The sequence below is a fragment of the Oncorhynchus keta genome, chromosome 28, assembly GCF_023373465.1.
Source record: "Oncorhynchus keta strain PuntledgeMale-10-30-2019 chromosome 28, Oket_V2, whole genome shotgun sequence".
NCBI classification, from domain to species: Eukaryota; Metazoa; Chordata; class Actinopteri; order Salmoniformes; family Salmonidae; genus Oncorhynchus; species Oncorhynchus keta.
The window spans coordinates 29,075,148-29,102,824 of NC_068448.1; the positions used below are offsets into that span (position 1 = coordinate 29,075,148).

The 27,677-nt window shown below is 42.9% G+C and overlaps 1 protein-coding gene across 11 annotated transcripts in view; it reads left to right on the forward strand.

Annotated features, from left to right (window-relative positions):
- The window catches only part of kif1b (kinesin family member 1B), a 111,926-nt gene that overhangs the window by 32,383 nt on the left and 51,866 nt on the right, over positions 1–27,677 (forward strand). For 4 of the 11 annotated variants that reach the window (XM_035740647.2, XM_035740654.2, XM_035740649.2 and 1 more), the window contains exons 3-17: positions 7,057–7,133; positions 7,422–7,601; positions 10,415–10,480; positions 11,032–11,210; positions 13,444–13,555; positions 13,982–14,059; positions 14,327–14,392; positions 14,539–14,556; positions 16,461–16,536; positions 17,043–17,121; positions 17,511–17,653; positions 18,593–18,634; positions 21,605–21,816; positions 24,311–24,390; positions 25,687–25,762. In XM_035740647.2, coding sequence (XP_035596540.1) covers positions 7,057–7,133; positions 7,422–7,601; positions 10,415–10,480; positions 11,032–11,210; positions 13,444–13,555; positions 13,982–14,059; positions 14,327–14,392; positions 14,539–14,556; positions 16,461–16,536; positions 17,043–17,121; positions 17,511–17,653; positions 18,593–18,634; positions 21,605–21,816; positions 24,311–24,390; positions 25,687–25,762 — 1,484 coding nt within the window. The remainder of the gene's footprint in view (positions 1–7,056; positions 7,134–7,421; positions 7,602–10,414; positions 10,481–11,031; positions 11,211–13,443; positions 13,556–13,981; positions 14,060–14,326; positions 14,393–14,538; positions 14,557–16,460; positions 16,537–17,042; positions 17,122–17,510; positions 17,654–18,592; positions 18,635–21,604; positions 21,817–24,310; positions 24,391–25,686; positions 25,763–27,677) is intronic. The other 7 variants (XM_035740657.2, XM_035740653.2, XM_035740656.2 and 4 more) reach the window with 4 other exon arrangements.

Here is a 27,677-nt window from a genome sequence, read left to right on the forward strand (position 1 = left end):
CAAGTCCACTATTGTTGCTAGCTTCACATAGATGTGTCTGACCACCATTAATCAACTAAGAACTGTCTTATAAATTAGGGTTATTTTAGAAGACACCTAGCTATATAGTTATAGCTACTGAAACAGATTATGTCGTTATTTGACACATCAAATATTGTTATTTGCCGTGTGTCTTTTGTGACCCGCAAAGACCCAAACGGCATTCCATAGAAATCCTGGTTGAGAATGAAACGACTGAACAAATGAACAACGAAACAGCACAGCAAGTAAGTGAAATAAATTGGTTTTGATTATGTTTTACTGGTGATGGGGGACATACGTAAGTTCCAACAAAATAACTTTTTGGTCAGTGTGGTGTGTACCTATATTTAACTAGGCAAGTCCGTTAAGAACAAATTCTTATTTACAATGACGACCCAGACGATGGGCCAATTGTGTGCCGCCCTATGGGACTCCCAATCACTGCCGGATGTAATACAGCCTGGATTCGAACCAGGAACTGTAGTAACACCTCTTGCACCGAGATGCATTACATTAGACCGCTGTGTCCGTGTGTGTGTGTTAACTATTTAACTGTACTTGAATGCTTAAAAGGCCTTAAATGTTTTTTGCTTATCAGTATAATTTTTGGGTGGCAAGGAAAATATCGTTATCTGCCAAAAATGTAATATCGGTGCATCACTAACTGAAATGCTTACTTACGGGTCCTTTACCACCAATGCGGAGTTAAAGATCAAGTAAAAATAGGAACAGTGACACGAGGAATAAATGCACAGTAAATAACAATAACTACTAAAAATAACATGGTTATCTACAGGGAGTACCAGTACCGAGTCGATGTGCAGGGATACGAGGTAATTTAGGTAGCTATGTACATGTAGGTAGGGGTGAAGTGCCTAGGCAACAGGATAGATAATAGACTGAGCTGTAGCAGCAGTGTATGTGGTGAGTGTGGAAGATGCTTCATGAATACGGTCCCCAATATTAAGTAGCTTAATGTTGTACTTACAAATCCTAACACTTTCACGGTGCCTTTTTACGTGTTTAGCCAACTATAATGGATTGGAATGCTGAATATACCTCTGTGGAAAAATAATTACATTTTATTGTCCATAAACCTGGATTTACTCTCAAGATGACAACTTTTTCGCAGAAGGCAAATTGGAATGTTGAGAGGGAGAGAATGAGAGAGAAACACGGAAAGCAATGTGCAGCATCCTCCTGTGCCGTGTCAGCAGGGTTGTCATGGCAACCAGAATCTAGTCCTGTACCTGTTGCCATGGTTGAGTGGGGCAGATACGGTGATGACGTCGTTCATTAGACAGAAGGACATGTCTCCCATTTTAAATACAGGATTTGATTCAGTGCAGTATTTTGCAACAAAAAAAGAAACCTGTGGGAGCCTATATTTTCCATTCTCTTGATCAGATGTGCGTATTGATGAATATACCGGATATTACTTATCTTCTAAAAGCCAAAGATTTCCTATAACACACACACACACACACAACTCGCACACACTGCACGGCGTGATTGATAATCCAACAATGAGACCCGAAGGGCAGGGTAGGTGAGTCATAGTGCATTACATGGAGCATTCTCCCTGTCACACACAGTATGCCCCCTGTCTCATTAACTATGGCTCAGGAGCTGCAGGACATCCAGGTCAAACATTCTCTCCTTTGGACATGTGATGATGTCCACTTTGTGTTGTTGATGAGAGTAGTGAGGTGTTAAACGCCTGTGGCGTTCTGCATTAGCATCGAATGTTATGCTACTTTTCAGGGAAGTTAGGAACAAATATACAGAGGCAGTTAGGAAAGCTAAGGCTAGCTTTTTCAAACAGAAATTTGCATCCTGTAGTATAAACTCAAAAAGTTCTGGGAAACCATGGAGAGTAAGAGCACCTCCTCCCAGCTGCCCACTGCTCTGAGGCTAGGAAACACGGTCACCACCGATAAATCCACTATAATTGAGAATTTCATTAAGCATTTCTCTACGGCTGGCCATGCTTTCCACCTGGCTACCACTACCCGGGTCAACTGCCCGGCACCCTCCACTGCAACCCGCCAAAGCCCCCACCATTTCTCCTTCACCCAAATCCAGACAGCTGATGTTCTGAAAGAGCTGCAAAATCTGGACTCCTGCAAATCAGCCGGGCTAGACAATCTGGAACCTCTCTTTCTAAAATGAAATGCCGAAATTGTTGCAACCCCTATTACGAGCCTGTTCAACCTCTCTTTCGTGTCGTCTGAGATTCCCAAAGATTGGAAAGCTGCCGCAGTCATCCCCCTCTTCAAAGGGGGTGACATTCTAGACCCAAACTGCTACAGACTTATATCTATCCTACCCTGTCTTTCTAAGGAAAGCCAAGTCAACAAACAGATTACCGACCAATTTTAATCCCACCGTACCTTCTCCGCTATGCAATCTAATTTCAGAGCTGGTCATGGGTGCACCTCAGCCGCGCTCAAGGTCCTAAACGACATCATAACCGTCCGTCATCGATAAGAGACGTTACTGTGCAGCCGTATTCATCGACCTGGTCAAAGCTTTCGACTCTGTCAATCACCACATTCTTATTGGCAGACTTCACAGCCTTGGTTTCTCAAACGATTGCCTCGCCTGGTTTACCAACTACTTCTCAGAGTTCAGTGTGTCAAATCTGAGGGCCTGTTGTCCGGACCTCTGGCAATCTCTATGGGGTGCCACAGGGTTAAATTCTCGGTCCGACTCTTTTCTTGTATATATCAACGATGTCGCTCTTGCTGCGGGTGATTCCTTGATCCACCTCTACGCAGACGACACCATTCTGTATCCATCTGGCCCTTTTTTGGACACTGTGTTAACTAACCTTCAGACGAGCTTCAATGCCATACAACTCTCCTTCCGTGGCCTGCAACTGCTCTTAAATGCAAGTAAAACTAAATGCATACTATTCAATCGATCGCTGCTGGCTCTTCCAGTATCACTACTCTGGATGGCTCTGACTTAGAAGATGTGGACAACTACAAATACCTAGGTGTCTGGCTAGACTGTAAACTCTCCTTCCAGACTCACATTAAGCATCTCCAATCCAAAATTAAATCTAGAATCGGCTTCCTAAACCGCAACAAAGCATCCTTCACTCATGCTGCCAAACATACCCTTGTAAAACTGACCATCCTACCGAACCTCAACTTCGGCGACTTCATCTATAAAATACCCCCAACACTCTACTCAGCAAATTGGATGCAGTCTATCACAGTGCCATCCGTTTTGTCACCAAAGCCCTATACACTGCCCACCACTGCAAACTGTGCGCTCTCGTTGGTTGGCCCACGCTTCATACTCATCGCCAAACCCACTGGCTTCAGGTCATCTACAAGTCTCTGCTAGGTAAAGCCCCGCCTTATCTCAGCTCACTGGTTACCATAGCAGCATCCACTCAAAGTACACGCTCCAGCAGGTATATCTCACTGGTCACCACCAAAGCCAATTCCTCCTTTGGTCACCTTTCCTTCCAGTTCTCTGCTGCCAATGACTGGAACAATCTGCAACAATCACTGAAGCTGGAGACTCGCATCTCCCTCACTAGCTTTAAGCACCAGCTGTCAGAGCAGCTCACAGTTCACTGCGCCTGTACATAGCCCATCTATAAACAGCCCATCTATCTACCTCATCCCCATACTGTATTTATTTCTTGCTCCTTTGCACCCCAGTATCTCTACTTGCACATTCATCTTCTGCACATCTACAATTCCAGTGTTTAAATGCTATATTGTAATTACTTCGCCACCATGGCCTATTTATTGCCTTAACTCCCTTACCTAATTTGCACTCACTGTATATAGACTTTTTGTTTTCTTTTGTTCTACTGTATTATTGACTGTGTTTTGTTAATTCCATGTGTAACTCTGTTGTATGTGTCGAATTGTTATGCTTTATCTTGGCCAGGTCGCAGTTGCAAATGAGAACTTGTTCTCAACTAATCTACCTGGCTAAATAAAGGTGAAATAAAATTAAAATAAACGTTAATCCGGAGTAGTTGAAGTCTGGATCATTATTTAATGTTTTTCTCAATATAGAGTCCCTGTGTCCTGCTGCCAGCTTCACATGGATGATGTCACCTTAGCCCCACCCCCAAAGAAAAGCACATACAGTGAAGAATTATGATTTAAAGTTACATGTGTGTAGTTGCTCACCAGAACTGGGGAAGACTTATAGGCTACCTCTGCTGTCTATATTGATGAGTACTTTCTGACAGTTGAAACAGTCAACAGGTTCCCATCTCAGTATGCTTGTGAAGTTGTTCTTCTTCCAACAGACTTGTCTCCCTCCTTTTTCTTTTTTGAAATTCTGGCCCTATTGGAGTGAAGCATGGCTAAGGCCAGATGGATACGAGGGAACTATGTTCTACTGCGAGAGAGGGGCAGGGATGGGGAGAGGGAGGGAGTGGGCAGAGGCGCTGTGGCAGGGTGCGTCGTGAGCATGAATCGCCTCCAAGAGGAAATAAAAGAAAATGCGTTCCCTCCTCTAATGCAGGCTGTAGTGAGTGAGCCATCTTCCTTTACTGACGCAGAAGGTCAGCCAGGCCTGTCTTAGCCACAGATTCTGTGGGCTGCTTTCCAGGACACAGATTAAGCCTAGTCCAGGACTAAGAAGCATGCTCACTTGCTAAGTGGAGAATCCCATTGAAAGTCCTTTTTAGTCCAAGATGAGGTATATAATCTGTGTCTGGGATACTGGTCTAGTGTGTCCCAATGATGATAGCTCCCCACAATAACACCCAACTTTCCTCATCTCTTCTCCTTTACTGCCAACTGGAATAGAATTTAATGACGTGCACCCAGACGGGTGTAATAAAACTAAAAGGGACGAAGCCCTCAGTCTTTTGACTTGTTGGAGTGGCGCCCTGTGCCCCAGTAAGGCTACATGCTGTACGCTAGACCAGGAACAGATGTGAGAGTGAGCATTGGCTAGCCTTGGCTAGCGCTTGTCACTGTCCTCATGCCCGAACCTGGAGCTAGGAGCCTCTCCTGGCACAGACTCATCATCTGTGTCCAAATGGCACCATATTCCCTATGAGCCCTGGTCAAAAGTAGTGCACTATAAAGGGAATAGGGTACCATTTGTGAGTCAGCCATCATCAGCCTGTTTTTACTGCTGAGTGGGCGGCATGGCATTGGAACAGAGCGGCTGCAGTCCCCCTCATTAATAGCCCATGTGGGTTGTTCCAGGAAAGGGGTAATAAGGGGTATCTGTAACGTAAATCCTGTACATTTCAATTTCCTCCCTCTGGGCTCCGGTTTCCCATTGGATTCGGGTCAAAGGGGCTTAATTTAGCCCCCTCTCCTCGGGGCTCAAAAAGAAAGGGGACCTGTGACCTAGATGATTAGCGAGGATAGAATTAAACTCTTACCTGCATGATTTTGGTTCTGCCCTTAAGAGTCTAATATAGGCTACGGAGGCCTAAATCAAGCACAGTATGCTCGTTGACTATGCAAAGTTGGAGTTCGCCTCTCTCTTCTGAAGAGACACACTGACATTCTGTCGCCACGTGACATGATATTGCAATCTCCTCCCTCCTCCATATCACTGCATTATTGATCAGTGCACCACCATCTTCTCCACACACACATATATATATGTGCGCACACACACTGAACACACACACATACTGCAGGGGATTTCTCAGTGTGCAGAGGCCTCTTAAGTACCCTTGTCTGAAGTAGCTATACCCAGCTTTAATTGGCCCATTGACTATGAATGCCATAGTGCTAACACTGGACCTCATTACTGTAACGACTGGGTTCTGGTCAAAGGTAGTGCACTATATAGGGAGTAGGCTGCTATTTGGATCACAAACTGTCTTTGGAATGATGTGATCCTTCAATATAGCTAGCTGGGTTTTTCCCCCAGTCATCTGGCCTGCTGGCATCGGTTGCTGTTGCCACTCTATTTGGTTCGTTGCTAGGCCCCGAGCGCACTCGTCACATTAGTCAGTATCCATTTTTCCGTTTGCCCTGCCCTCCAATCCCCTGCCCTCCCCTCCCTGACCCACCACTTGGACAACAGAGGTATGCGTTGTCTGGCTAGCCTCAGCTAAATCCCCTGGATTGGCCCGAAGTCCGGCCAATTTGCGCACAATCTGTCAAGGGACTTCAAGCAACAACTGGGTCGCTAATATCTTCAAATATCCCCTACAGTATATTCCTCTGGGACTCCCCCTACTCTCCTCCCTCCCCTCCGCAAGGGGCTTAGCTTTCTGTTGGTGTGGAAAGCTTGGATGTCTGTACTGGTGGGACTAGGAGTGCTTCCCAAATGGCATCCTATTCCCTACATAGTGCACTACTTTTTACCAGACCTATGGTGCCTGGTCAAAGGCAGTGGACTATGTAGGGAATAGCATACCATTTGGGAGGCAGCCTAGCAGGCGTGCTTGACATGCCAGCTAGGCTGGGCAGAGGAGAAATGTTGTCATCATTGTCATCCCATATACATTGACACGTCAGGTGACGAATTAGCGAATCACATTGCTAGCTTTGCTGTGATGTGTAGAGACAGAGCATGTTACTGTATTGCCATTCCCACTGTATGCAAACATGTTTTAGTATTAGTATCTGCGCTGATTCATTAACAGGAACTTTACAGATGCATGATATCTCAACCACAAAGAAATATCTTGCAGTAGATATCTACCATGTTTTGATTTTATTTTATTTGCCGATATCTCATTTGGATTATTTGAAGGTGCTATTTTGTAAAGGGGTAAAGACTTATTACAGAAATGCTAGTATTTTGTGTCTATTACATACTTTATAAAAATATAACTGTCCTGCTTGTATGTCTCTGAGTGTAGACAGTATTTATTCCAAGGCAACAAAAATGCATTATTTTTACAAATACAGTAAACTCCAAATAGTTTAAATAGCCCAAACCCTCTATCGTGCATGCAATACTTTTGCACTTGAAGTTAAAATACAATAAATTGGATGTGGTCAAACTTATCACACTCTTACACAGTAAAAGTTATCAGCCTTGTGATTTAATGTTTTTTTTTCTCCTCCCCAACAGTTATATCCAACCCCAAGAACCCAAAGGACCCAGCAAAGTCCTTCAGCTTTGACCACTCCTACTGGTCCCACACTACGGTGAGTTTGCTTTCCTCTTGCCTTTGTCCTGCTCTTATCCATGGCCTCCAAAATGGCTGCCAAATTGACCATGAACTGTACTGTAGTTCAACATAAACATACATTTAAATGTGGTCCTCAGTTGGTAGAGCATGGCACTTGCAACACCAAGGGTTGTGGGTTCTATTCCTGCTGGGGCAACCCAAATGAAAATAAAGTATGTATGTATGTATGCATGACTATAAGTCCCTTTTTAGATGAAAGTGTCTGCTAAAGTACATATATTAGGTTTATCTTTCTCTCTTACAGCCAGAGGACCCCACCTTTGCCTCACAGAGCCTTGTGTACAATGACCTTGGCAAGGAGATGCTGCAGCATGCCTTTGATGGCTACAACGTCTGCATCTTTGCCTACGGCCAGACCGGAGCTGGCAAGTCCTACACAATGATGGGCAGGCAGGAGGAAGGACAGGAGGGTATCATTCCCCTGGTATGCTCCTCTGTCCTCAAATATCCATCCTCCTTAGCTCACTTGAATAACTGTTCAATGTTCCAATAACATTTTCACTTGAGTGCAGTTGCCTCCTTGATCACAGACTACCATTGCGGGTGCCATAGAACAGATTCAAGAAATGTCTAAAACAAATTACATTTATTCTGTTACATTTGTTTTCTTCAAGCTGGATCAGTGGTTGCCAAACTTTTTATAGTCCCGTACCCCTTCAAACATTCAACCTCCAGCTGCGTACCCCCTCTAGCACTAGGGTTAGCGCACTCTCAAATGTTGTTTTTTGCCATCATTGTAAGCCTGCCACACACACACACACACACACACACACACACACACACACTATACATTTATTAAACATAAGAATGAGTGAGTTTTTGTCACAATCAGCCTCGTTGGGAAGTGACAAAGAGTTCTTATAGGACCAGGGTACAAATAATAATATAATAATAATCAATAATCTTTCTCTTTATTTAGCTATCTTACATACATAAATTCTTATTTGTTCATCAAAAATGGTGATTAACTCACCGCAGGTTAATGAGAAGGGTGTGCTTGAAGGATGCACATAACTCTGCAATGTTGGGTTGTATTGGAGAGAGTCTCTCAGTCTTAAATCATTTTCCATTTTAGTTTTCATGCTAGTGAGGGCCGAGGATCCACTCTCACATAGGTACGTGGATGCAAAGGGCATCAGTGTCTTAACAGCGCGTTTTGCCAAAACAGGATACTCTGAGCGCAGCCCAATCCCAAAAATCTGGCAGTGGCTTCTGATTTAAATTACATTTTCACAGAACCGCTTGTTGCAATTTTGATGAGGCTCTCTCGTTCAGATATCGGTAAGTGGACTGCAGGCAGGCATGAAAGTGATAACAAATACAGTTGTTTGTGTCGTCTGTTTCTGGAAAGTACCTGTGTAATTGCGCACCCATCTCACTCAGGTGCTTCGCTATATCACATTTGACATTGTCCGTAAACTTGAGTTAATTTGCACACAAAAAATAATACAATGATGGAAAGACCTGTGTGTTGTCCTTGTTAACGCAGACAGAAAAGAGCTCCAGCTTCTTAATCATAGCCTTAATTTTGTTCCGCACATTGAATATAGTTGCGGAGAGTCCCTGTAATCATAGATTCAGATCATTCAGGCGAGAAAACATCACCCAGATCGCCAGTCGTGTGAGAAACTCGTCATCATGCAAGAGGTCAGACAAGTGAAAATTATGGTCAGTAAAGAGAACTTAAGGCTTGACTCTCAATTGAGAAAAAAAAAAGTGTCAATACTTTACCCCTTGATAACCAGCGCACCTCTGTATGTTGTAAAAGCATTACATGTCCCATATCATTGCATAATGCAGAAAATACACGAGAGTTCAGGGGCCTTTCTTTAACAAAGTTAACCACCTTCACTGTGGTGTCCAAAACGTCTTTCAAGCTGTCAGGCATTCCCTTGGCAGCAAGAGTCTCTCGGTGGATACTGCAGTGTACCCAAGTGGCGTCGGGAGCAACTGCTTGCACGCGCGTTACCACTCCACTATGTCTACCTGTCATAGCATTTGCTCCATCAGTACAGATACCATTAAATTGACTTTGGGTGTCAAGATGTGATGTCACAAAGCTGTCCAGACACTTTAAAAAATATCCTCTCCTGTTGTCCTGGTTTCCAGTGGTTTGCAGAAGAGGATGTCTTCCTTAATTGACCCCCCATAAACTTAACAGACATTTACCAGTTGCTGTGCCAGGCCCACCACGTCTGTTGACTCATCCAGCTGTAACGCATATAATTCACTGGCTTGTATGCGAAGCAGTAATTGTTTCAAAACATCTCCTGCCATGTCACTGATGCATCGTGAAACAGTGTTGTTTGATGGAGGCGTAGTGTGTATAATGTTTTGGGGCCTTTTCCCCCAGCATTGTCCCAGCCACATCTGCGGCAGTAGGAAGAATTAAGTCCTCCACAATAGTATGGGGCTTGGCTGTCCTAGCCACTCAGTAGCTCACCATATAAGATGCTTCTAGTCCCTTCTTATTAATGATATCTGTTGCTTTTATACATGTCTTACTACTTAAAAGTCGTCTTTATTCTCGCTCAAAAAACTCTGGCTTATTTTTAGAATTGTCATGTTTAGTTTATAAACGTCTGCGCAAGAGAGTAACAGTTAATGTGATTGGATGTTAATTATTTGACTAGGCTACCTGTATTTGATATTGTTGTTATTTCGCTGAACACTAGATTTAATTGTATTTCTGGCAGTGAAGCGAGGCTGCTCAGGCGAGGGGAAAAAAACCTCACCCAAATGTATAGCCCCGCTGGAAAATATACATGTACTGTTTGAAAATGTAAAATAATTATATATTGTATTTGGCATACCCCAGACAACATTGCTTACCCCAGTTTGGGAATACCTGGCCTAGATCATGTCCTTAGTTATATTCATATTCTTAGTTTTACGAGAACGAGCAATTGTATTGTCCCATTTTATTTCAACCATATTTGAAAGTTTCATGTGACCATTCATATTGATTGGATACCTGAGTATTCAATTCCGCCCATCCCAAAGAGATTGGAAGGGCTTTGGCTCACAAACAAGCAACCGGTTCTCTCATTGCCACCCTCTTGTATGCATTCCACCTCTTTGCCGGCAGCACTTACTGCATTAAGACATTTCTCTCCTGGTTTTGGCATCTAACCGTCAAGCTATTTGTGTTATCTATCTATCGATCTGCATCTCCTCTGTCTTCCTCTTTTAAATGCTCCTAAATGGCAATAACACATTTCTTCCTCTGCCTCTTAGCTCTGTGAAGAACTCTTTGAGAAAATCAATGACAACAACAAAGACGAGATCTCATTCTCGGTGGAGGTGAGTCCCAGACGGCATTAGGGAACACTCTTTCTTTTCCTTCTCCCCTTACCTCAGCCCCTCCTCACTCCTCTTTCTGATGTAGGCCGACCCTCCCAAATTGTAGCCCTGCAGTGACTACCGTGCTCTTATATCCAGAGCAACCTCAAATATAGTGGTTTCCCTAGCAATGCTTTACTAGCAACGCATATTAGCTCAATCTTCCGTGTACTCAATGCTTAAGCAAATTCTAGTCTTTGAAATGGAACACCAAGTGATCCATATTGAGCGAATACTGTGACTTCTGCATTACAAAAATTAGCATTCCAACACTATAAATGGCATTACTACTGATTGAAACCCTCTTCTTGACTGTCATATATGATTATGGTAAAGTTGCCCCTAGATGTTGATCTGGGGTGAGTTTGGGATTGGGGGAGTTGATCCTGGATCTGTATGTAGTGGAAACTTCATCCCGTAGCGTTGCTGTATGTTTCTGATGTCAAGGCTTCACTGTAGCTTTAGTCGGCCATGGCCAATAGATACTCAATCTGTAATTCAATCACTTCTAGGTCAGCTACATGGAGATCTACTGCGAGCGGGTGCGGGACTTGCTCAACCCGAAGAACAAAGGGAACCTGCGTGTGCGAGAGCACCCCCTGCTGGGGCCCTATGTGGAGGACTTGTCCAAGCTGGCAGTCACCTCCTACAACGACATCAACGACCTCATGGACGCCGGCAACAAGGCCAGGTCAGCGTCAGGACGAGACCTACCCAGGGGCTTTATCTCAAATGGCACCCTATTCCCTATGTAGTGCACTACTTTTGACCAGAGACCTGTGGGCTCTGGTCAAAAGTAGGCCCTAAATAGGGAATAGGGTGTAATTAGGGATGCACAGAGGAGTGCGTGGGGAGGGAGGTTGTTGGACATAAATGCACAAATGATCATATAATTTAAGAATGGAATAACAAACCGTTCTTAAAAATGGATTTGCTTAAAGTCATGCTTTTCAGTGAGTTTATTATCCTGTTTTAAGCTGAGTAGTAGTGGAGCCCATGTGGTTGACTGGATTGTTGTTAAAGCAGTAGCTTGGTCACGGTTCCCAAACTCAGGCAGGTATCTCTTCTTTTGGGACTGTGTGTGTGTGTACACATGCCTACCTTCTTGGCTGTGCATGCGTTTGTGTCACGGGAGTGTGCATTCTAACCTTGCTTTAATTTTCTGCTATTGACTCGGCAAGCTTTTGTCTGGAACGTGGGTTGTAAAGCCCATATCTCCTTAGTGTATATCCCACATGTTTGTTAGGGTTGGGTGGTATCTTATCATACCATTCTTCTCTCATCCTGTGATTTACAGTATTACCGGCTTAGTACCCAAGGGGGACCAAAAATGGCAAAATAGCCCATTGGGTGTCTATCACCAGAATGCTAGCAATATGAGCACAGGTAATTGTGAATTCAATGTAGGCTGCTAGCTAGATATGCTAACAAGCGCAAAAGAAAAACAAATTGCGAAGACAGGCAATCCAGATCATAAAGTTCAACGCGTTTGTGTGTGGGAGCTATTGAATCATTTTTAAAGTTTGGACATTTACAAGGGAATGTGAACGAGAGACATGAAAATGAACAAAGTTTTTTGACCCATTGTTGTCTGAAGAAAGAACAGTACTGGCTATGGAGCAGCATGTGTACAAGCTGTGTCTGTGTGGAGTCTGGAGTCGTTAGTGCAACGGGCCTGCCTGCTCTGCTTGGAGAAGAGGGGGAGAGGGGAATGAAGAGGAAAAAAACACAAGGAAATCAAGATCGCAGTGGCAGCTGTACAGATTTCTCAAACATGGCAGAAAGCTAACACAATATGATGCCCCATCACCTTATTAATTCAGCCACTTAGATAACTAGCACGTATATCTTGCTGCGTTTTGTAAACTCAAATCTAAAATGCTTCTTATTGTAATTTCTGCTCGGCATTAGACTAATTTTATGCTTCAGTTGCACTTCTCCACTCAGATTGGAATTCACGAACGGGCATTCTATTAGCAGACAGCACTCTGACTGATGTGTAGCTACTTTTCTCTGGTACTTTTCGGTTTAGCCTACTATTCACGGGTAAAGTGCAAGATTTAACTTTAAGCCAAACATTAAAGAATGTAGCCATCTACATTTCCTATGATACTCTTTTGGAATATGATGGCCATGCATTGTTTTTGCAAAAAATACCTTGCTTTTTAATTGTATGCTCATTTATTTGTTTAGCTGCCAACCAAATAGCGTTAGACTTCTGTTGTCATCTGATTAAAATGAAGGTATTTTCTGCCGAATGTGTTGCGCTAATACATTTTCTGTGAAGGAAAACTTTAGTACGCCTCTGAGCAAAAAAACACTTGACTTTCAATATAAAAGGCGTGCGTCCCTTGTCAATACACAGCTGGACTCACCTGCTCCTGCTTTCTCCGGTTGTGCTATTTACAAGCGCTTGACTGGCTCAACTGTTCTGGGTAACTAAGTTTCATGAAGAATGCAACCTGCTATATCTCCTAATAAGTTGACTGCAGTTATTTACTTAAAGTAGTTACAAATATTAACATTTATTGAAAAAAGTCTTAATTGTTTCGACGGTATTCAAAAACCATCCCGTGGCCATTTCCAAATACCCGATATACGGTATACTGCCCAAGCTGTGTGTGTGTTAACAGCTTTAAAGCTTGGTATGGTATTGAAAATGTCTTGACCAGGGATTTTCTTAAATACTGTATTAATTATGTTTTTTTATATTTTATTGTAAGTATGAGAAATGCAGAAGTACTGAATGTATTGTACGAAAGTCTTTCCTTGAAGAACAATACTCTGAACACTCAATACCGGGCACAACACGTGCCCATATACGTCTTACATCAACATTCAAACCATTTCAATAGACTTTAGATAGCAGTACGATGGGTTTCACATCTTTCCATTTGATTCAACTAATGTCAACTCTGTTACAGGACGGTGGCAGCCACCAACATGAACGAGACCAGCAGCAGATCCCACGCTGTCTTCACCATCGTCTTCACACAGAGGAAGTACGACAGTGAGACAGACCTCTCCACAGAAAAGGTGAGAGGAATGGGATCCCAAATTGACCTCCCCACATTTCCTGTGATTATGATGGAGATACAAAGGAGTCACTGTCAGTATACACACAATGTCTATTGTAGTGTGATACTATCAGATTTCTGTGTGGAAGTCGCTCTTCAGTTGACTTGACAACAGTATATGTTTAGGTATTAATTGGTTTAGAATTGCAACTGTTTTGGTTATTAATATTGTATTCGTGTATGCAGTTTGTTATGAACTAGTTGTATTGGGTAAACTATTTAGCTATACCTGCAATTTCCATGATTAGGATATTATTTTTCCTACTGTTTATTTTGAATGTAATTAAAGAAAATAATTATGTGAGGCAATGGATATATTGTTTCTTATGGTGTGTGTGTGTGTGTGTTAGTCCTAAACTAATTGTTCCCATCTAACCCGTTCCAGGTCAGCAAAATCAGTCTGGTGGACTTGGCAGGAAGTGAGCGAGCTGACTCTACTGGAGCCAAAGGCACCAGGCTAAAGGTAGGAAGGACCCTTTTGGCTCAGTTGGTAGAGAATGGCACTTGCAACGTCAGAATTGTGAATTCGATCCCCGCTAGGGCCACCCATATAAAAAAATGTATGCATGCATGACTAAGTCGCATTGGATGAAAGCATCTGCTAAATTGTATTATTATTATTATTATGGATGTAGGCCACTCTTAAGCAACATACCACAAAAACACCAAGTCGCTATGTATTTAAGGGTCTAATTAAATTGATATTTGCTATGTGGCTTGTCTTTATTAGGAGGGAGCCAACATCAACAAATCTCTGACCACATTAGGGAAGGTCATCTCTGCCCTGGCTGAGGTGGTGAGTACTGTCTGTCTCTCTCTCCTCTATTTCCCCCTCCCTCGCTCTCCCTCTGTGTCATCCTCTTACTCATGAGGAAGGCATGTTGTAACTTGGTCTGCTCTTCTGTTCTTTCCCTCTTTCCCTGGTGTTACTTGCATACCCAGGATTACACTACCAGCAAGGTAACCCTTTGTGTGTTCAGTCATTTCAAACCACTGATCCCTCCAAAAAGAGACGGTTTATGGCAATATTTTGTCTCAGTGCTAAGGTGTCATTTTGTCACCTGACCCTTTTTCTCCATTGACTCATCACCTTTATTTTATCTGCAATGGACCCGGACTATCTGCATGGACCTCATCTTGCACTGACTCTATGCCCACTCACAAGACTATGTATACACACTCACACACACTACACTGACACTCACACAACACCCACACACTTTCACATACACACGCCAGACACACGCATACCGACACAACACACACACACTTTCACATACACACGCCAGACACACGCATACCGACACAACACACACACACTTTCACATACACACGCCAGACACACGCATACCGACACAACACACACACACTTTCACATACACACGCCAGACACACGCATACCGACACAACACACACACACTTTCACATACACACGCATACCGACACAACACACACACACACTTTCACATACACACGCCAGACACACGCATACTGACACAACACACACACACTTTCACATACACACGCATACCGACACAACACACACACACACTTTCACATACACACGCCAGACACACGCATACTGACACAACACACACACACTTTCACATACACACGCCAGACACACGCATACCGACACAACACACACACACTTTCACATACACACGCCAGACACGCATACCGACACAACACACACATACGCACACATACACACGCCAGACACGCATACCGGCACAACACACACATACGCACACATACACACGCCAGACACGCATACCGACACAACACACACATACGCACACATGTATTTTCACACTCATCATATTCTGCTGCTTCTCTTTTCGTTATTTTACTCTAATCATACACTGAGTGTACAAAACATTAGGAACACCTTCCTAATATTGAGTTGCACCCCCCTCCCCCTTTTGCTCTCAGAACCACCTCATTTCTAAACCAATTCATTGACTCTACAAGCTGCTGAAAGAATTCCACAGAGATGCTCGCTGATGTTGACACACATGCTTCCCACAGTTGTCAAGTTGACTTGATGTCTTTTGGGTAATGGAACATTCTTGATACACATGGAAAACTGTTGAGCGTGAAACCCAGCAGCGTTGCGTTTCTTGACACTAATCGGTGCACCTGGCACCTACTACCAGACCCCGTTCAAAGGCACCTAAATATTTTGTCTTGCCTGTTCACCCTCTGAAGGGCACACATACACAATCCATTGTTCAATTGTCTCGAGGCTTAAAAATCCTTCTTTATCCTGTTTCCTCACCTTCATCTACACTGATTGAAGTGACATCAATAAGGGATCATAGCTTTCACCTGGATTCACCTGGTCAGCCTGTCATGGAAAGAGCAGGTGTTCTTAATGTTTTGTACACTCAGTGTTTCCCCTGATGCCTAGTCGCTTTACCCAGCCTTCATGTACATATCTACCTCGTACCCCTGCACAGTGTTCTGGTCCTGGTACTCCCTGTATATAAGCTCCGTTCTTGTGTATTTTATTCTTCTTGTGTTACTACATTTAGCTGTATGTCGTTGTGAAGAGCTCGTAAGCAAACATTTCACAGTAAAGTCTAAACCCATTGTATTCAGCACGTCTGACGCATACTATTTTATTTTACTTTTTGGAGGAACCTACACAATCTTTGCACTGGAACAAAATCATCAGAAATCAGGCTGCTATTCCTTCTTCACCACCGCTAATGCACTTAGTGTGAAGATGCTGCCATTTTACAGTAGACTCTCCCTTCAGCCTCTCCTCCATCACTCTTTCCATCTTACATTGGGAAACTAACATCCATCCATCCATTTGTTTGTTCATCACCCTCTAACATTGGTTTTGTTTGACACAGAGCAAGAAGAAGAAGAAGACTGACTTTATCCCGTACAGAGACTCGGTTCTGACATGGCTGCTTAGGGAGAACCTAGGTAAGAATAGATAAATGCCAACTGTTGAACTGCATTATATGAGAAATACATTACGGTCACTAGATTATATGTATGTAAACCATTAAGTGAATGGCATATGCCTGTCAGTCAAGATGAAAACCTGTGTATACTGTAACGTGATGAAAAAATATTACTCTACGCCTTTTTCTTTCTTTTTTTTTTTACTCAAACTGTATTTCAACATGGGTAGACAATTAGAAGTCTCATTGGGCATACTTGTGTGTGTATATCCAAAATGCACATTCACCTGTCATTGTATCAGCTCAGTCTAAGAGTAAACTGTATAGAACTGTATAAACTGTATAGCAATGAGTATCCATATCCACAATAACACTGTAGAGTTAAAGCTATCCCAAAGCAGAGTTAAGCTTTTTTGATGCTTTCACGGGAATGACCTTGTATGCACCTTGTCGTGTAAATTATTTTGTACGCTATTTGTGACAAGGGAATTAATTTGTTCCAATCTCTTTCTCTCACTCAATCAGGTGGAAACTCCAGAACAGCCATGGTAGCCGCTCTCAGTCCTGCAGATATCAACTATGATGAAACCCTCAGCACACTTCGGTAGGGCTCACCTCTTTGAAACAACACAAAATGCAATATTACTGTAAAATCTAGTTCATATTTAGTTATTTTACTGTATGGTTTCATTGTGTTACTGTAATGCAGAGTGAGATTTGGTGGGGCTAAATACATTAGTAGTTATTATAATCATTGTCTTAAGTCAGATTTTTCAGGAGACAATGAGCGTATTTGAGTTGGCTATCTGTAATGCATTGTGGGTAAATAGTGTCTGACTGATCTACATAGTAATGAGTAGTTATTTATGAGTCAAGTGATTTGTAGGTCAGTCAGTTGGCAGTTGCCTTCAACATCAGCTGCAATGACGAACAAGTCCAATTCTACGTCAATATGATTTGTAGTAAATGTGTTTTGCTTACTTCCTTTGCTAGCTATGCTGACCGGGCCAAGCAGATCAAGTGCAATGCCGTCATCAACGAGGACCCCAACAACAAGCTTGTGCGCGAGCTGAAGGACGAGGTGACACGGCTGAAGGACCTGCTCCGCGCCCAGGGCCTGGGAGACATCCTGGACAGTGAGTGTGCCACATCACAATGCCACCTTCAGTCACAGTCTACATTTCAGACGAGCATTTCGGCCTTCTTAGGTTGCTCGGTCTCTTTTCTCCCGAAGTGTGCACTTGTTCACTTCCCTTCATGGATTTGAAAGGAAATTATATATGGAAAGTCTTTCTAGACCAGTCGAATGCGTTATAATGTGTGGGGAGTAGTGAGAAAATGCACACTTCAGAAGGAAGGAGAGACTATTGTGATGTAGTCTTGTTCTCAGTGGGCCAACACAAGCTGGCAACATCCCCCCTCTCTCTCTCTTCTTCACTCTGATCTCCTTTCTCTAATTCATCTTCTTTGTATCTGTTGTGTTACCTGTACACCACTGCCTGTTCTCTACATGCCAAACTAGATGTAGCATGACATTGAAATCGTACCTGTCGTGTCATTATTTTATCTCTAATATGATGAGGCATGATTGTTTTGCAATAAATAAGCACACAATATATGTTAGATATTGATTTCTTGAAGTTAAGACATTCAAAAACATTCATTTTGGGCTCCCGAGTGGCGTCCGGGTATGGCCGGTGTAGGACGTCATTATAAATAAGAATTTGTTCTAAAATAACTTTTAAAAAAATAGACTGTTGATTGGTACATGCTAAATCCCCAATATATGCATCTTAGATGGTAGTTAATGGCAATGGTTTATGTTCATATTACAATAGCTACACATGCATGTATAGAGAGAGGGTAGAGACATAACATGTAATCTCATTAATGTGTGACAATGAATAATCCACCGTTTTAATGTCTACTGCATGTTCAATGGCATGTCATCTCATCCTCATCAAGCAGTCCCCTTTCCTTCTGCCCAGTCAGAAATGTCTTTAATCTTTGCCTCCCAGTTAACTTCGTCTACTAGTCTCACCTCTGATCCTTATCTTCTTCCTGCTGCCCCTCAGTTGAGCCTATGGGTGATGATTGCCCTGGAAGTGGAAGCAAATGTGTGTATATTTGTGGTGGGGTTCACTCTCGCCCTCACTCGCTCTCGCCCCTTTTGCTACTGATAGCTAACCATTGCTGTTGCACCCACCCTTTTCCTGAAAACAACCCTCCTGGTTTTGCATGAAAATGCAAAAGATAAGCCTAATATTATGGATTCTCAGATTCCAAGGGTTTTGATTACATGCTATTTGGGATGGGTTAGAATGCCACTAGGTTAGCATGCTTTTGCGCTTGCTATTTGTTTTGAATGATGGGGGTGAGGCAGAATTATTAGCTGGCTCAAATCCAAATACACACACAAGTATGTGGACACCCCTTCAAATTTGTGGATATGGATATTTCAGCCACACCCGTCGCTGACAGACATTGTTAGTAGAATGGCCCGTACTGAAGAGCTCAGTGACTTTCAACATGGCACTGTCATAAGATCAGCATGCTCAATGCCAAATGTCGGCTGGAGTGGTGTAAAGCTCCAATGCATTGTGCCAACTGTGATGTTTGGTAGAGGAGGAATAATTGTCTGGGGCTGTTTTTAATGGTTCAGGCTTGGCCCTTTAGTTCCAGTGTAGGGAAATCTTAACGCTACAGCATACAATGACATTCTAGACGATGCTCTGCTTCCGACTTTGTGGCAAAAGTTTGGGGAATGCCCTTTCCAGTTTCAGCATGACAATGCCCTCATGTACAAAGCAAGGTCCATACAGAAAGTTTGTCAAGATCGGTGTAGAAGAGCTTGACTGGCCTGCACAGAGCCCTGACCTCACAGAGCCCTGACCCCATCGAACACCTTCAGGATGAATTGGAACCAGTGGAGCCTTCTAAGGGGAAGACGGCTCATAATAATGGGTGGAATGGAGTCAATGGAATAGTGTCAAACACATGGAAACCATGTATTTGACGTGTTTGATACCATTCCATTGACTTCATTCAACGGGTGGCAGGTAGCCTAGTGGTTAGAGCGTTGGACCAGTAACCGAAATGTTGCAAGATTGAATCCCCCAGGTGACGAGGTAAAAATCTGTCATTCTGCCCCTGAAGGCAGTTAACCCACTGTTCCTAGGCCATCATTGAAAAAAAATGTTCTTAATTGACTTGCCTAGTTAAATAAAGTTTTTTTTAAATCCAGCCATTATTATCAGCCATCCTCCTCTCAGCAGCCTCCATTGATTGAAACACTGACTGCGAGCCAGTGCCTTACCTCACTAATGCTCTTGTAGCTGAATGGAAGCAAGTTCCTGCAGCAATGTTCCAACATCTAGTGGAAAGCCTTCCCTGAAGAGTGGAGGCTGTTATAGCAGCAAAAGGGGGACCAACTCCATATTAATGCCCATGATTTTGGAATGAGATGTTCGACGAGCAGGTGTCCACATACTTTTGGTCATGTGTTGTATATCCCAACCAAAGCACTAGACAATAGACAATATTGTGCTTTAACTTCTAATGCCATCTTAATAACTTGTCTGTCTTTTCCCCCCACCCACATCATTACTTACCATTTGGGTTCTTAACCCATCTTTGAAAACCTCTTCTTTTTTTTTTTTTGCCGATGAAGCTTGTGTTGTTTTACTAATTATCCATTGCAGGTGACAATGTTCAAGACATTAGAATGCTACTAAGTTCTCAAATTGAAGCTTTGAGCTACAGGAGGAAAGGTGCATGCTCTCATTTCTATGTAGCCGATTAGATGTGTGTTATCTAGACGTTTGCTGTGTTTCGACGGAATTCAGTCCTCTTGTAGCGAGCATATGCTTTATTTTAGCTGTATTCCCCAAACTCCTTACCCTTTCCCCCTCTCCTGTCCTTTGGCTGCTCCACATGGCCATTATACGCTCTGGTAAAAATTGAAGCGTATGTGCTCCGTACCATCTGCATTATGACATTGCAAAAATTGCCAGCATGGGAGCATAACGAAATGGATGGTAATGCGCTGCTGCTCGGTGGCCATTTTTACCAAGTATTTTTACCACATTTCCTGTCGTTCAAATTCAATTTTTAGTCAATATGTGGAGGTTTCAGTCTGTCATACGAGACCCTGTCTTCCTGTGAGGTTTAGAGGGCAGTCACCTGAAACGCCCTTGAGGCCATTTTGTAGAGAGGAGCTGGCTGACATTTAGACAGACAGCTCTGTCTGTCAGTGTGTGTGTGCGCGCGGGTGTGTTTTCACTTGTTCTTGTTTGTGGGGTAAGTTGAAGTGACTCTCACTGCAGTCTGAACTTTGGCAGCATGTGTCTCCATCTATATCACTTCCAAACATTCATCCCGCCCCCCCTCCTCTCTGGCCCTCTGGCTGCCTATAACCCCCCTCCTCCTCCCTGGCCCTCTGGCTGCCTTTAACCCCCCTCCTCCTCCCTGGACCTCTGGCTGCCTATAACCCCCCTCCTCCTCCAGTTGGTACATGTTAGCAGTTTTCACACCAATATATATTTTGGAGTTAAATAAACAAAGTTTCTGTTTATGTGCAATACATTACCATTATGACATATCCTACTTAGTTATCTGTCACTGATTGAAGTTGGTAGGTGCATTTGAAAAGCGTATGGCCATTCAAATTGAATTCCCAATTGTAATGATGGATGGAGGGATCTGTTCATTGGCCACAGTAATGTGTGTCCTTTTAAGATTAGAAGTCCTGCAAATTCCCTGACAAAAAAAAATGTTGTGGCCATCAAAAATAATGAACAATTCGATTTGTCATTTTGCGAGACGTTGAATGGAATGGTTTACCGATTTAAACAAAAACAACGTCCTTTAACTTTTTAACCACCTGGGGAGAAAACTGCTGCTCTGTGAAACTGACCATTGTGCTGGTTGTCTGTCTTTTATCCTTTTGATGTGCGTCTTACACTGGTCTTTACTCCTTTGTCCTTCTGTCTCTCTCTCTCTCTTCCCCATATTCTCCTTTTCCTGTCATTTTTGTGACCCTCCTCCCTTTCCTGGGACCCTGCCTCTCTCTCCTCTTGTTGACTCAGACCTGAAAGACATACACAACAATAAGCATAGATACTTGCTAGCCTCAGAGAACCAACGCCCTGGCCATTTCTCCACAGCCCCTATCGGCTCCCTGACAGCCTCGCCGTCCTCTGGCTCGCTCTGCAGCCTAGTTGGCCCACAGTCGGTCACCAGTATCCAGGAGCGCATCATGTCCACCCCGGGAGGTGAAGAGGCCATCGAGAGACTCAAGGTACAGTATCCGCCCCAACCCCAGTACTAGCTACACTGAACAAAAATATAAACACAATATGCAAGAATTGAAAATATTTGTATTTATTTTTATATCACCTTTATTTAACCAGGTAGGCTAGTTGAGAACAAGTTCTCATTTGCAACTGCAACCTGGCCAAGATAAAGCATAGCAGTGTGAACAGACAACACAGAGTTACACATGGAGTAAACAATAAACAAGTCGACATAGTAGAGAGAAAATAATAATCTATATAAAAGGCATGAGGAGGTAGGCAATAAATAGGCCATAGGAGTGAATTATTTCAATTTAGCAGATTAACACTGGAGTGATAAATGATCAGATGCACATGTGCAGGTAGAGATACTGGTGTACAAAAGAGCCTAAAATAAAATGACAGTATGGGGCTGGGGTAGGTAAATTGGGTGGGCTATATACCGATGGACTATTTTACTGAGTTAGAGTTCATGTTATGAAATTAGTCCATTTAAATAGATTAATTAGGTCCTAATCTATGTATTTCACATGACTGGGAATACAAATGTGCATCTGTTGGTCATAGATACCTTTTAAATAAAAAGTTAGAAGCGTGGATCAGAAAACCAGTCAGTATCTGGTGTTAACACCATTTTCCGCATGCAGACATCTCCTTCGCATAGAGTTGATCAGGCTGTTGATTGTGACCTGTGGATTGTTGTCCCCGCTCTTCAATGGCTCTGGTCTGCGGTTGTGAGGCTGGTTTGACATACTGGCAAATTCTCTAAAACGATGTTGGAGGCGGTTTATGGTAGAGAAAAATCAATTCTCTGGCAACAACTCTGGTGGACATTCCTGCAGTCAACATGCCAATTGCTCGCTCCCTTAAAACTTGAGACATTTGTGGCATTGTTGTGTGACACAACTTCACATTTTAGTGGCCTTATGTTGTCCCCAGCACAAGGTCCACCTGTGTAATGATCATGCTGTTTAATCAGCTTCTTGATATGCCACACCTGTCAGGTGGATGGATTATCTCGTAAAGAGGTGTTAACAAATTTGTGCACAATTATGAAATATGCTTTTTGTGCGTTTTGTAAAATGTATGGGATCTTTTATTTCAGCTCATGAAACATGGAACCAACACTTTACATGTTGCATTTTTATATTTTTTACATTTAAATTCCATAATTAAATGGCATTAAAATGGATGAGACCCCTAAACTATGTATGGACATACACAGTGTAACTAAACCAATATAGTCCCTAACTTTTCCCTCTTTTATGTGAAAAGATAGGAAGTCCAGAATTTCCCCATGTTCTTTGTCTGTTTCCTCAAATGGAAGTCCTCTGAAGATGTAAGAAACATGCATGGAGGGATATAACATTAGTGTGAAAACTCAGCTTGGAAAAGTGCAGCAATTTTTGTTAAACAATGAATCTGTCCATTTGATGTCAAGACCCTTTTGGAAAAGCGGCCCTCTTACTAATATCTTCCTCTCTAGCTATCAGTTTTCAGCTGTTCTTTTATATCTTCCCTTGGCTTTCCCTCTCACCCTCGTTCGCTGCTGATGAGGGAGCACATAGGATGGCAACATACAGCCATTACGAGCTACAGTTTCCATGGCTACCGTGGTGCCAGTCTGTCATCCAATGACGTCGGGCGCCGACGCAGATGGGGAGGAAATAGGACCAAAATAGATCTGGTCTTCGTGGCCATTAAGCGTAAAAAGCGTCAGAAAATATCCTGAGTGCACACTGCGTGCTCATATTAGCACAGTGAAATAAATTGGTCATCAGGATCATATGTCTGCTCCTAGTCTGACATTCAACTGATAATAGAACTTAGTGTTGCCATGTGTCTTTGGGAGATTAATCTATCATAAGCATTGTGTAACTGGATATATTTAGCTGATTTCACGTGCCTCCCTCAAACAAAACATTTCGTAAAAGATGTTCATAATCTGCTGAATCTCCTTCCAGTGGCCCATCCATGAGCCGTATATGCGTCCCAAATGGCACCCTATTCCTTTTAGTGCACAACCTTTCATCAGAGCCTTTTGGGCCTTGGTCAAAACTAGTGCACTCTCAGGGAATAGGGTGCCTTTTGGGACGCAGGCATGGACTTTTTTATTTTGAGCCAAGGGACAGTGTCTGTATCCAGAACAACAGATGGTAGGGGTGTTAACCCTTGACAAAGGATGGAGTTGAATTTATTGGCTAATGGCCATACTTCCTGCTTTTAGAGCCAGATGGTCGTGAGCAAGCCAGTGGTGCTAGTAGGGATGAACAAGGAGAGCATAACACAATGGCAGGACTAGGGAGCACATGACATACCCAGGTTTTGGGTGTTTTGGCTTGACCCCCAGTTAAGTCTTGATATTCTCACCATAAGATTTTGTGAGTAGGTTTTCAGGATATAGAACCTAAGGAGGTGATTTTATCATATTAGATGAACTGAATAATAACAGTATGCTTCATGTATTCTTTTTCTTGCCACTCTCCAATCTGTCCTCAGGAATCTGAGAAAATCATTGCTGAGCTCAATGAGACCTGGGAGGAGAAGCTTCGAAAGACCGAGGCAATACGAATGGAGAGGTCAGTGGAGGGTCAAAGCCCCATGATGCCTTTTTGTTCGTCTGTCCTTTCAAATGGGACACTTTCAGTGAAAGGCTGTGTCCCGATTCTGCACCCTTCTTCTGAAATGTGCCTTTTCCGTCTGTCTCCCTCTGACCTCATCCATCTGTCACACTCTCCTTTCAGTGTGCTTCTTTCTTCCTTTCTTTCCTCTGAAAATAGAAGCATGTTTAAGGGAAGGGAAGGAAGACAGAATATATACAAATTTGCTCATCCACTGATGTATGTCAGGAGGAAACAATTGTTTGTATTTCATTGCGTGACAAGTTTAGTTGATAGAATGCTGTCACAAAGCGTATCATTGTAAAGATGAACACTAGCACCCAAACACTTAATGACCTATACTGAGGACATACCCAATACACATTCCTATATGTCTCTATGCCTTGTGTGATCAGTATGCATCTTCTTGCAAATGCCGCATTCCGTATTAAAGTAACACCAATTTTAAATTTCGAGCGACATTTTATTGCATGGTGGTGATAACGTTTTCAGTTCAGATTCTACTATAAAGAATGTAATCAGCCCCACCACCAATGTAATAAGGGACACATGGACATGTATCTAACATCACTCTCTCCTCTAGGGAAGATGTGTTTCTAACAAACACTCTCTCCTCTAGGGAAGATGTGTTTATAACATCACTCTCTCCTCTAGGGAAGATGTGTTTCTAACAAACACTCTCTCCTCTAGGGAAGATGTGTTTATAACATCACTCTCTCCTCTAGGGAAGATGTTTCAAATCACTCTCTCCTCTAGGGAAGATGTGTTTATAACATCACTCTCTCCTCTAGGGAAGATGTGTTTCTAACAAACACTCTCTCCTCTAGGGAAGATGTGTTTATAACATCACTCTCTCCTCTAGGGAAGATGTGTTTATAACATCACTCTCTCCTCTAGGGAAGATGTGTTTATAACATCACTCTCTCCTCTAGGGAAGATGTGTTTATAACATCACTCTCTCCTCTAGGGAAGATGTGTTTATAACATCACTCTCTCCTCTAGGGAAGATGTGTTTATAACATCACTCTCTCCTCTAGGGAAGATGTGTTTATAACATCACTCTCTCCTCTAGGGAAGATGTGTTTATAACATCACTCTCTCCTCTAGGGAAGATGTGTTTATAACATCACTCGCTCCTCTAGGGAAGATGTGTTTCTAACATCACTCGCTCCTCTAGGGAAGATGTGTTTCTAACATCACTCGCTCCTCTAGGGAAGATGTGTTTATAACATCACCCTCCACTCTCTCCTCTAGGGAAGCCCTGCTGGCAGAGATGGGCGTGGCTATCCGTGAGGATGGCGGCACTCTCGGGGTCTTCTCTCCTAAAAAGGTAAAAGGATATGTGTCATACCGGGGCATTACAAAAGCAGTAGGTTTTTTTTACTTGCTACACCAGCGTGAGCAGAGCGCAAGCCACTCCATCTAGTGTTCTTGGTTTGAGCCGCGAGTCAAATTCTTAAAAATAGAACCAGAGCGCTGCTTACGCCCATGTTTCATTGAAATCAATGGGGGCGTCTCGCGCTCTGCAAAAGTTACGTCTAGTGTAGCAGGCAGTGTCAATTCCAGTTATTTCAGGAAGTGTACTGAAATTCCAATTCTTTTCAATTACGAAAATGTTGAATTTAGTTTACTTTCTGAATTTACTGCAATTTTAATGGAATTGACCCCAACCCAGCAAGACCTGTTAGACATTTCAGGATAGAGATTACCATCTATTTAACACACAGCGATACTGGCGTGTCCGAAACCTTTCTTGCCTACTACTTACTAAAACTACTTACTGTGTAATAATCATACTCCATACTGTTTAGAGCGTACTGTTTAGTAAAAATGAATGCAGTAAGCAACAAATATCAACATACTAGGCTCACCCATCCTGAGAATGCATCATTTCAAGTGCAATTGCGTTGATTCCCGCTATTTGTTAATTTGGGTACAGCGCATCCCCTTGTCTCATTATCAGCTGTTGTCAAACACATGTGAGTGTAGAAAGACTGTTCTCTTCCTCAACAGTATGCAGCCAATTCTACTAGATGAAAGGCCGAAATGAGTATAGCATCCTGGCATTTAAAGCATACCTGAGTTTCGAAGTTTAACATACTATAAAACTTTCAATTGTCCGCATATACATAAAGTGCCTAATATTTAGAATGCAAGTATGGGTGTTCGGCCACTGTCTCTAGTACTACACTACCGGTTTCCCATTGTTGCTTCTTTCCATTTGTGTGTCATTTCTTTCCAGAGCCATCCCTCAGCTCAACTTGCTCTTCCATACATTCCTTTATTTTCATTCTTTTTTTCCCCCCATTCCCTTATCTGCTTCCTCCATATGGTAATGTTTAGATGGGCCCTGAAAGGCCCAAGTCCTTGTTTGACGAGGACTTTGATTGTTTTTCAACTAAACAGGTTTGTGAAATCAAATCTACATATTGATTTCTACCGCTCCCCCGCTAGATAATCTAAATGATAGCCCCTGACACACCCCGTAGAGAGTGACCCAGGTTTAGCATTTCTAGAGCTTAGTAATGAATCAAAATGGCTGTGGCCTTGTATCCCCCTCAGCAAGATCACACATGTACTGCTATTGTATTCGAGCATTATTTGATTTGAAGAGAAGTATTATTTATTGATCTACACCACGGTGATGTATTTGTATAATAACCTTGAAAACCGCTTTCTAGAATGTGGCCATAGTATTGCTAGTAGAGTTTACTAGCAGCTGTCATACTGTATCACTGGTCTGTTTACGAGGTTGTAGAACATTCAGGTAGAAATGTATTGTATAGAACAGTTATGATTGTCTGTCATGAGTCATGTAGAATAGGGAATGGTCGGCTCTGTTCGTTCCATTTCACTGAAAGAATCCACCCATGATAGATGCTCATACAGCCACAGCCTTAACATGAGAAGGTCCATTCAGTCTGTTAGCTCTTTGCATGGGGAAGCCTTCTGTGCCTGACAGACATGTTGAAATCACAGCCCTATCCACGTCATCTCTGTGAAGAGGACGAAATTGTCAGTCGTCCAGGCCTCACTCAATCCGTCAGCTCCGCAAACCGATTGACGCTATAGAGACAGACGGGGCTTATTGAGTAGTGGTTGAAGAATCTGACTGTACACCTCTGCACTCCCCCCTCCCGTTCTCCCTCCTACCACCATCTCCCCCGCACAGGCAGGCAGCTTTCACAAGTCAGGAATGAAAAGAACAACAAGTGCTCTCGTCAGTGGAGTCACGATTGAGAGGG